The sequence below is a fragment of the Acanthopagrus latus genome, chromosome 22 (assembly GCF_904848185.1).
Source record: "Acanthopagrus latus isolate v.2019 chromosome 22, fAcaLat1.1, whole genome shotgun sequence".
NCBI classification, from domain to species: domain Eukaryota; kingdom Metazoa; phylum Chordata; class Actinopteri; order Spariformes; family Sparidae; genus Acanthopagrus; species Acanthopagrus latus.
Window position 1 is genome coordinate 16,695,624 of NC_051060.1, and position 11,373 is coordinate 16,706,996.

An 11,373-nucleotide genomic window follows, 5' to 3' on the forward strand; every position below is an offset into this window, starting at 1 on the left:
GAAAATGGATAAGGATATAATTTTACAATCTGGAACCTGAGCTATGAAAATAAACATGACTGTGTTTTATGCACAACCACCATTCAGTCTGTACAGATTCTTTCACCTCTTTATTTGTTCAAATATGTACAAATCAAAATGTCACATTACATAGCAATGTTTGTAGCTCTCCTTTGGTTCTGTACAAGGTTACTCTGTGCTAGCCTTTCTACTCACCAAAGCTGCGTTAAGGACACTTTAGCTAGCAGTCTTAATATGCATTTCTTTCAGATATCAAATGTATCAGAAATTACATTTGTCTTTTTCATTCATTTAAACAGTCCGCATCGAAGCTACCTCGGAACTGCACTGTTCTTTTTGTTCCTGTTTTCTTCCCCATCTGCGAGAGTTGAAGCAAAACACAGACATAAAAAATGTTGAGACTAAATTCTCCTGTACGTGGATGCTAACATACAGTTCATCTACTGTGAATTCATTTGTGTTCTGTTTCTGCTGTAGAAACATAACAAGTGGAAATATTAAGCTAGTTACTTATCTGACATGAAGACAGAGACAAAGAGTTGACACTAAATTAAACAAAAACTTGATGAGGTTTGATGAGCAAATCCTAGAACAGGCAGTGTTGCATTTCATTGTGACAGCATATTTAAAGCAACACCATAGCTTTCTGCAGAAAGATAGTTGATAGTCGATTCTCCATCCATCCATCCATCCATCCATCCATCCATCCATCCATCAGATGTAGTCACTTGTCCTTTGCATGGTCATGGGGGGCTGGAGTTGATCCAAGCTGACACCAGTTTCATGCGAAACGAAATACCAAATCGGGTCTTTGGAGTCAGACCAAGACTAGTAACACAAAGCGTGGCTATTTGACGACCTTGGAATGAGTCAACAATCAACGACCTTTCTCTAGAGTTACTTTAAAAGTTAAATAGTGTTACTTTAACCATCAATTACCTGTTAACTCCTATCCTGATAGGTTCAAATATTCTGAATCATTACACTCAATTAAAATGGTCAACATGGTTAAAAGAAATTAAACTGAACAAAAAAAAAGAAAAGAGAAGAACACGGTATCAACATAAACATGAAACAATCAAACACCCTGAATTGTTTCGATGTGTCATTTATGCTGGTGAATATAACCACACAACACTGTGCGTAAATAATTTATCTGTTTGCAGGATGGACTCTAAATCAATATCGAATCCAAATGAGCCCAGCCTGCCACCAGACGCCCTCCACAGTCTAAACATGTCCATGGTCCTGTGATGGCCATAATGAAGAGGGCAAAGTGTGAAGAAGTGCTTCAGACTCGGACCTCCAGTTTGGGCAAACTGGTTTTCTGATTCAGTGGTTTCACTGTCCGTGCATGTCTCCGGTGCCCTGCGCCTGCGCTGCAGTGGTGCTGAGGTACTGCCAGCTGAGGGCGGCGAGCAGCATGGCAGCAGACAGGTACATGGGCGACAGGTGGTGGGTCCTGGTGGGGAGGCTGGACTGCGACAGAGCCGACTTGTCCCTGATGACAGCCAGGATGTGCAGGGTCTTGTCCCGTGACGGGTCGGTGAGGGAGACCTTCTGTACAATCTGCAGAGAGGGAGGGTGATCGTGTTAATAGTGCGCCGCTACATTGGAAGTGAGAGAGCAACCACGCAGACACACCCACCTCCTGGCTGTACTGGGCGATGATGGTCTGCACCGCGCCCATGTTGGTGGCTTCCATCATGAGCGTGACAGCCTGTCCCTTTCTGATCTTCACGACTCCCTGGAACACCATGGGGTTGTTGTAGCATGACGAGAGTGTAGCTATTGCCATCACCTGGTGAAGAGAGGATTAGCATGTAGTCAAGCGGGAGAAAATCATTCAAATAAATGAAGGCTTGTATTTCTCTATTGTCAAAAATATGCCACCAATTTACAAACTGCAAAAACATGTCATAAAGTCAGTTACACTGCACATAATACATAAGAGTATTAAAATATTTTCCACGTCTCGCCATGATTGTGCTGTCCCCGTAGAGGAGCAGGACTTGAGGACAGTGAGAAAAAAAATGCCCAGAAACTGACTGGAATTCTATGCTGTTTAAATACGATGTCGTGCAAATCAAATTCAATCACCATATCACTGGATTGCAGTAAGTAACGAGTCAACATGTACCTGAGGAATGGCGCAGAAATTGAACACGCTCTGGTTGTGCAGGCGGGACAGGTAGGCGATAACATCGGGGACGTGCCGCAGAGCATCAGTGACCAGCAGGTTGAGACAGGAGAGCGCAGACTCCAGCTTCTCGGGATGGGCCAAGTCCTCGAGACGACCCGCAAACTGACTCCAAGCCTGCAGGATCACAGAGGATGCAATATATTAAACACACGGTAAGTTTTTTTTTTTAACTCAGTATTCAGCAATATGAGCAATATATGTCGAAACGTTGGTTTTGCTTTTTTTTCTCTGTCAGCTATCTGCAACACAGCTATCTTTGCAAACTCTCCATATTCTGCTGATAAAATGTGAGTAAATATTGAGGTTTGAGTGCGTTCAACCCTGAAAAGCATTCAGCAGCACTTTCTTTAACAATCACACTGCATAACTGTGGGGCTCGGGTCAGACACACAGCTAAAACAAACAGCCCACACCATGCATTTACCTCTTGTGGCCAGAAAGCACGTCCCTGCTGCGTGTCCTCCAGATAGTCTCTGATGATGTTCGTCTTCTGGAGGAACAGGCCCATGGAGTTGGCGAGCTCGGTGTCCCGGCCCACCTCGGGGTCCTCCAGCTTAGACGCAGAGAACAGCTGAGACAGACCGACACCGACCAGCCCGGCAACGTAATGGCAATACTGCAGAGAATAAAACAAGACGGCGTCAGCTTTTATGAGCCAACATCGGCTGATGTGTCCAATGTAATGATTACACAAGAATGTTATTTACCAGGTCCCACTCCTTCATGGATCCCACTTTCTTTTCCAGGAATTCGGCCATCCCCACTCCCATACGGTGGCAGATGTCCGAGATGACGTCTCTGTACTCCTGAGCGAGGTTTCTGAATTCCAGTGATATCTGATCGGCACATGCGGAGATTCTCATTAATGATTAATAACAGCCTTTTATCTGAGTGACATGGATTTCATTTTTCTATCACATACACATATACACATACAGATGCCTATCTTACAAACTTAAATCTGCCTGTTTATGAATCATCATGCGGTGCTACTGACCGTGGGGAAATCCTCCAGAACCTGTCGGTCCTTCTCCTGGCTCTCAGTGAAGCACCACTCGTCCTGGTACAGGTAGGTGTGGAAATCGTTCAGCATGGGGACCTTCTTGTCCAGAGGGATGGTCATATCGTCCTCCACCGTATCCAGCGCTCGCAGCACCAGGTAGAAAATACAAACTGCATGCCTGGATATTAAAGACAGGAGAGAGGACATTAGACCGACTGAGAAGCTGCTTCGTCACTCGTTCACAAGAGGGCAGGAATAGCAGGATGTCACAGATCACGTTGGTCTATATGTGGAGGATTCCCTTTGACCCAGGATATTTCAAGTGCACACACACACACTAAAGATGTATATTTGTTTACAGATGATCTATTTACTTATAGTTCTGACCTGAACAAGGGTCATAAATTAGACATCTAGCAGCAGCAGCAGGCTTCCCAACTTGTAATGGGAGCAGTTTCCTTTTGACCCCAGCTCCAAGTCGTCTCAGGTTACCAGAAGAATTCGACCACGTCAAATTATCTGGATGACTTGATGTAGTCGTTTGGATCCTACGAAACTGGCCCAAGGTCCGCCATGCGCAGTCTGACTTTGGTAAGTCCATTTTTTTTAATGTTGTGTAAACTCACACTTTAGTTATTGGATTCTTTTTTTTGATACCACACTTTATAATGATATAATATCCACTTTCACTAGAGGCAAATGTAGCACTGCTTTTAAATCCAATTTATGTGCCCATGACTTTATTATTCTATTTCTTTTTTTCTGTGATATCAAAAGAGATATCAGGTATCTTTTTAGTCTAAATTTAAAATTCTGGTATTATGACAGCCATGCCATAGGCTGCAATCCAATGCTTTACAAACCTATGGATAAATTAAGACCGTGATCACTTGTCTGTAACTTGATCTCAGTGTAAATGAGGATAACCTCAACGGTTGTTTGAGTTTGTTATTTGTTATAGCTGAGTTTAACTTAACTTTAAGTCACAGACACATGAAATCTCTTTCTGGTGAGTCGACTGTTGAGTGTGCAGATTTGAATAATCGCTTAAAGTGAGCATTAGTTTAAAGATAAAACGATTCTATAAGTCCTTTATAAGATGTTTTATAAGATGCTCATATGCTAATAAGACTATTCAAATGTTAAAATGGAATTTAATGGATAATGACCTAGTTGCAACCCAAGTGACATATTTTACTGTGCAATGGGCTTTGACATACTCTACACTGCCAGTATTTTTTCACAAATATATAAAATGAACTTTCATCAAAAAAAGAAAAAAAAACTTCAATATTACACAAACTGAAACAGTGGAGCTGTCAATACTGATTCTGTATTTGTCAGAAATTCCTCAATAAAAGGAAAAAAAAAAGAACAGCATAACCATTTAACTAGTATACATTAGCACAATATGTACCAATATTACATACATTAATAAATACGAAAACTATTTTACAATATGGCTTCAGAAGCAACCATAATTTGGACACATAACAAGAGGATTGTCAATACTCAATACACCTGAAGTCCCTAAGAACACTTCAACTGATGTGCATGTTGGTTTATGGAGGCTGCCTAGATTGATGAACTATTGATTTGTGCTAAATGTTATCAAAGAGCGATAACACTGGGTTCCTTACACAAACATTTACAAGAAGGCATGCACAGGGTCTGTGTCTGCTGTCAGACTTCTCAGGTCATGCAATAACATGCAAGGAGACACATGCAACACTGAGGTCCATACTGCTGAGATTAGTTTCATAGTAATCAATGTTTTTAACTTTCTACATATTTAACAACGGTAAAAGTAGCGGTGAAGAAAAGGGAAGTTGCCCAGCCACCGCCCCTGGCTCTGCCCTTCAGGAGAGAAGACGTGCCTGCGGGGCGGACACACCTCTCCTCCTCCTCCTCCTCCTCCTCACCTGCAGCCCAGCTGTCACTCACCTCAGCTCTCCGTCCAGCGCCTGAATCACGGCGGCGAAGCTCCGGCTGGTCTGGTTCAGGTACAGGTAGCAGGTCCGCAGACTCTCGCTCATGGACTCCTGGCAGGAGAGACAGAGGAAGGCCGTGTGTCGGTAAGACGCTGCGGGTCTGAGGGCGCTGGAGGGTCGGGCGGCCTCCTGCAGGCCCCGCTCCCCGAGCCTCCAGCCCAGAGGGAGGGACCGAGGAGCGGAGCCGCAGCCGCGCGGCGCCACCGAGAGAGAGCGCTTGAGAACGGACAGAGAGAGCGGACACTTGCAGCAAGCTCCGGCCATAAGAAGAACCTGACAGCACGAGCGAGCGCGCAGCTACAGTATGAGCCCGTCCATGTCGACGCCACGGCTGCTGGTGGGGCTTGAAACGCGCAGTCCATGTAGAGGACAAGCGGTAGGTCGACCGAGGTGAGACGGGGGAGCGCTGCAACTGATCTGAGAGCGGTGCGACCTCCCCGTGAAGGTGACGGGGGTCTGAGCGCACTGCTTGTAGATCTGCGCTCGCGATACGCTGCTCCTCCCACCTTCACCCAAAACAACGCCAGCTGGAGCCAACCACACCACGTTTCATAATCTGCCTCAGTGAGGAAGTGTGGCTGCTTTAGCCCAACGTGCTAACCAAAATATACACAACCCTGTGTGTATATCCCTGGGAGCGGGAGGCAGTGTTGTGACTGGAAAACAACACAAGAGTCATTTCTAGCTTTTTCACTTGGCATGTGCATGTTTCAGTTTCCTGTTGGTGCATTTAAAACGTTAGAAAAATAGGTTTGTCTTTCAGGAGGACTGAGGGACATGGTGTGTTTTTTGGTTTCCAGTCATCTGCGATGCATCCTTTCCACTAGTAAACCTGTTTTTCATGCAGTACTGAGTTATCCAGATTAACATATGGACAATTTGACATTAATCCAGCTGTTTTGGGTCCTTTAAAGCTGCTTAAAATACATCTGGAAGTGTCCTTAAACCTGCAGCACTAGAGCCAGGCTCTGGGCCTCTGACTCACTTCCTCTGAAGATATACAAGGTTCATTTTAAGGAAACGAAAAAACACAATTCTCAGTTTCAGATGATGTGATATGTTCCACTTCGCAAAGGACACAACTTTAGTAATGTCTCATTTGCACAGAAGGCTCGTGATTATACCTAAAAGTGCAATACATAAGACTTGGCCAGCTGTTGAATTCCGTTATCACAAACGTTAAGGCGGCATCATATCACAGGAGGAACCGCTAACTGAAGCTAACTGTAGCTTCCATTAGCTTTTTAGCTTTCTTAGCCGTGCATTTAGTGGTCCAGACTTGGGGCTCAGAGCAACAGAGGAGTGCTGGTGTTAACACTAGGGCTAGCTGATTAGCATGCTAGCTCTGTATCTCAGCAGCACATTAGGTTGAGTCTCCACTGGATCCCAAGTGTACACTCCACCGTCCTCCTGGATCGATAAACATGGCAACTATACACATGCTTCTGCTCTTCAAGGTGTTGTGTGCCTCTTCACTGGCATTTGAGGCGAGAGTAACTTGTGTCTGTCCTTAATGTGGAGGGTCCAGGTTTCCAAAGCAACACTTCAGACTGTGCCCTGCTCGCACAACCGTAATCCTTGACCTGGACTCCATCCAAACTTCAGCTCTTGAACCAAATGTTTTTTTTTTATCTTTCTCTTTATCCAGAGCAAGTACTTTACCTCGCACTGCCATGTTCTATTTTCTACAGATATTCTGTATGTATCATAGCAACCAAAGCATCTCAGCTGAGGGTACAGTAAACCTCACGAGTGCTCTCAAGCATTTCAGGTTGAATATGTGGAGGCTGGAGTCAAACGGTTCCCTGTCTTGGACAAACTGGAAATAAACAGCGAGTACAGGAGAATAGTCACTGCAGAAAATGGGTAGTGAGACCATTTTAAATATTCAGTATTAATATTTATGATGTTTTGATTTTTGACAACACTAACAAGTTTTCAGGCACACACCAAAAAATCTGATGTGCTGTTTAAGAATATATTAAACAACACTGTTAACCGCCCGAATATGCCGACTGCACAGACACAAGTCAGATCACAATTGCTGTATCGACATTTCTATATCTATTAGGCCTGTGTAGCATTAAGTTAATTATCCAAATTGCTAGAAGCTGCAACTCTGTATTGTGACAAACCAGCATTCTAATGAAGTACCGCAGAGCTGCAGAGATGCTCTGGCCTACAGATGTTGTTCTCAACATGTAAGAAAACATATGTTCGAACTTACGGGGTGGATTTGAACCCCGAACTAAACAGCCTGCATGAGGCATGCTCTTTACCAGGAGGGCTGCTTATCAGCTATATATTAAAAGGCATGCTTTGGTCATCTAACCTCAATCCGGTAGGCAGTGTTCCAAAGTGGGATAACCAAAACGTTGTATATAAAAAAGCTGATAAGTAGATCTCCTGGTAAAGGGCATGCCTCGTGCTGAGGTCGAGGTTCAAGTGTTCAAATCCGGCCTGTAGATTTTGCTGCGCAGAGTAAAATGTTGCTGTCATAAAAACTTAAATTATGAACAACAAGAAGACATATGCGACTGAAGTTCAAAAGATGTTTATATTACTTTGTAAAAACTTTTTAAAGATGTCACTTGGACATCTAGAACAGATGTCACAAAAACGTTCATTCTGGCTCTCCATTGGATGTCAAAGACGTAGAATTGACGTCTTTTTGCTCAGCTGGAGTGATCAGTCCCACTAATCATGAGTGACATCACAATTGTAGGTTAATGTCTGACTAAATAATCACAATCTGATTTGTGTACCATATCATGCAGCCCTTGTACCTATGGCAACACAGCAATTAAAATGTAATGTGAAACACTGGCATTAGCCTGATACTCGAGATCATTTTGGTTTTTATCAAAGTGTTATATCATATTATATCATAATATTATATATTATTATATCTATTCTATCAAGTATTATTATTATTATCATTATTATTATTATTATTATTATTATTATTATTATTATTATTGTTATTATTATTACTATATATACATGACTTTTTTGCCTTCAGTTTCTTCCTGACCAGATCACGTAATTTGACAGTCACAGAAAAATGTGTAGCACCTGTGTGATCATGTTATGACACTGTGGCAGTGGTGCCTACAGTCAGTCTGACCTCACTTCCATGTATTATTTAATAAAGGTGAGGCAACATATGAATCCCAGACACAGTATGGTCTATCGCCTGGGCCCTTTAGTAAAGCTGCTTACCAAAATAAAGGCCTATAAAGACTCGTGCTGCAGTCTCTGCACTGTCTCTGGGTCACATTGGTGTTAAAAAAGTGGGATTAGCCGTCAAACATGCGCACAGCAACTCTCCCCACTGCTGAACCGTCCAAGCTCATTATGTAACGTAAATCCCGAGTCAATGGTCAGATCTGCCTGTGTGCGCATCGCAGCCAACACAGCGGATAGAGAGCACAGATCTAATTAGCGCAACGAGCTGACTGTGTTTCCATCAGCTGATGAGGGAGCAAAATTGACCATCATATAGGTCAATCCATTACAATGCAGCGCTAAGCATATGCAGACCTACTTGTCACACAGGCCTGCAGTGTTGCTGTGGCCTGATGCTGAGATAAAGGAAGGGGGGGGGGGGGACATAGTGTGCTGGATCGGCGAGGGGTGAATCTGCAGAAGCATCCGTGCATCCAGCCTCAGTGTTCGCTGCTGCCTGCACGTTCACATGACAAGTTTATTCTCGTGATGATGTTTCTTATTTAGAAAGCGGGTGTACTCACATAATCCAACTTCGGCATGACGGCGCTGCAGCCCCCCATTTTAAACTTAAACAGGTTGAGGATCTCCTCCGGGTGGCCCAGAGACTTCAGGATGTCCATGTTGCTTCAGACGTTCAGCTGCTACTCAGACAAACTGATGTGAGGACCTGCCGAGCTGATCTCCATCAATGGGAGGTGGAGCAGCAGCAGCAGCAGCCCCGGGAGAGGAGTCGGCTTTCAGTCACAAGCCTCGTCAGATCGACTGACGCGCCCGATTGGTTGGCGCGTCATGGGCTTAGCGCGCCGCCTCCAATGAGCGAGCAGAGCGTCTGGTGTGATGCCCCGCCTCAGTGTTCTGTCATCGGAGCGCGGCTTCTGATTGGTCAGCGGTTTATCCGAGAGGGAAACCATACCTGCTCATTTTAAATTATGTAAACCCGAGAGGGGTACCTGTTGGTTGTGCTTTACACTTCAGTTGACACAGTTTATGTTATCAAAAGTATGAAAACTACTTTTTTTTAAGCTTCATCTGTTTTTTTAATAGTGTGAAGGATTATCATTAATTATTTTTATTGTCCAATTGTATTCTGGTATATTTAAACCATTTATGCTTTTTTTGTGTGGCATTGTTGTGAGTGGGAATGTGTATTTGTGTTATTTATTCAACAGTCTTTATAATTAGCACCATTAATCTTTATTCATGTATTTATTACATTTAATGTTACCCTTGGAGAAATGAGTCTCACAGGAGAGAAAAGTGTGAGAATAATAAGTAATTAAGTAAGGAATTCTGGAATTTGTAATAAAAACTTGTTTGCTCAAGGTATATTTGATACTAAGTTAAAGGAGCACTACGTAGCTTTGAGGAAGACATTTTAATCAGATGAGAAAAATTATCATTGACTGATTTCTTTATTCCCAAACTAACTATAACGAACTCTCTTCATTTCATGACTGAATAAGCTGAATGAACACTCTGACCTTAAAGGACAACACAGTTGCATACTGTTTTCCTTTGTATGTGGCGGGCCCTGCCACCTTTCTAGCTTCATACAGTGTTCTGGTGATCCTGTTTTCCTCCGAGAACAGCGTGTTTATTTGAATTTCCTCTCCACAATTACACGGTGCCCATTTAATTAGACTGCAGTCGGTGTTCTTAGCTCATGCACTGCTACGTGACGTCAGTTAAGCTGAGCAGCTTCACTGCCAAGAAGCTCCTCAGCCAGTCGGTGGAGGATCTCCAAAATCTACAACACAGCCATGGAGAGCAACTCAGCTCCGTTTGTATTCTTCTGAGTGACTCTCTGTCTTACTTGCAGCTTCACACAAATGCACATACATTTGCAGACATCAACACTTTTATGTAAGAAGAAGGTCCAGGTACAGCTCCTCACCCTAACCTCAAGATCCCTCACAAAGCACAACACCAGAAAGGTCAGAGAGCTGTCCTTTGCAAGACAAATGTGCTAAAACCATTATCTTGATGGTTTTGGAGCTAATGAGGATACGCTGAGCTCAGCAGCAAATCCAATAAACAGTGAAGATGCTCGAGTCTTAAACACTGAGCTGTGTGTGATTCACTACAGAGGAGAGCATAATGAGATTCAACACCGTGACTTTATAACAAAGTCAGTTTGAAGGGTTACTTTGCAAACTGATCATCCCGAATCATTTTATTTTTGTGGAGCAATCAAGGGAATATCAGACTGCTGTTGGTGGATTTACTCTCAGAACAGCTTTATCTATTTTTACAAATGAACACCTGCCTATATATTATAAATTATTTTGAGAATAAGAAGACATGCACCTGTAGTATGTAAAAAATGGCTTGTCAAATGCTCCTGCTGCTGTTAAATGACAAAGTTAGGTTCTTTGTGGGTTTTGGGGTTTAAAGTTGCATGTTTTTGCCCTGAACTACCTCGTTTTGGACGTGCCCAAAATTGGACAGTTGACACCATCTGTTGGTCTGTTTACTCTCCCCCAGCTGTCCTCAAACCCAGATCCAAATCCAAATCCTGCTGTGTTGGTAAGAGTAGCAGACGGTAAAATGTTTACAAAGGTATCAGAATTCATAAATTCAGCAAAAAGGAAACACAGCTAATGGATTTCATGTTGGCACACATTATATCCCTGCTATAATGGAGGGAAAACACAACGAAAAATACAGGCATGAATAAAATCAGGATATATCCGGGCCTAAAAAATAACAAAACATCTAAATATAATATCTGTGTTTTTGTGTTTTACTCATTGGTTACTGACTCACTCCCATGTACAATAGCTAACAGATGACCCACCTGAGGTCATGTCAGGCCTGCAGATCATCCTGATTTCTCTCTTTGCTCCCGGGCTTTGACACACTTTGATCTGTGGCCAACTCAAACGGTTGGTATGAATCAGAGAACTGAAGTGCTGCTGTTGACA

General features: G+C 43.2%; 1 protein-coding gene across 2 annotated transcripts; it reads right to left on the minus strand.

The window, feature by feature from the left end:
• Window positions 1-95: 95 nt before the first annotated feature.
• On the minus strand, window positions 96-9,311 carry fdft1 (farnesyl-diphosphate farnesyltransferase 1). 2 transcript variants are annotated; one of them, XM_037085694.1, is made up of 8 exons: window positions 8,971-9,311; window positions 5,172-5,269; window positions 3,222-3,405; window positions 2,932-3,060; window positions 2,649-2,840; window positions 2,162-2,338; window positions 1,670-1,822; window positions 96-1,590 (listed from the first exon to the last, which is right to left on the minus strand). In XM_037085694.1, the coding sequence occupies exons 1-8, from the start codon at window positions 9,067-9,069 to the stop codon at window positions 1,363-1,365; spliced, it is 1,260 nt and encodes a 419-aa protein (XP_036941589.1). In that variant the 5' UTR covers window positions 9,070-9,311; the 3' UTR covers window positions 96-1,362. The 2 variants fall into 2 exon arrangements, with proteins under 2 accessions (XP_036941589.1, XP_036941588.1); XM_037085693.1 differs by lacking the exon at window positions 8,971-9,311 and having other exon boundaries at window positions 5,172-8,057.
• Between the last annotated feature and the right edge of the window lie 2,062 nt (window positions 9,312-11,373).

Coding starts and splice junctions, on each gene's coding strand:
- fdft1 (XM_037085693.1), bottom strand. CDS start 5,482: ATGGCCGGAGCTTGCTGCAAGTGTCCGCTCTCTCTGTCCGTTCTCAAG. Junction 3,061..3,221: donor TTCTGGAGGATTTCCCCACG/GTCAGTAGCACC, acceptor TGTGCCGATCAG/ATATCACTGGAATTCAGAAA. Junction 1,823..2,161: donor ATTTCTGCGCCATTCCTCAG/GTACATGTTGAC, acceptor TCTCTTCACCAG/GTGATGGCAATAGCTACACT.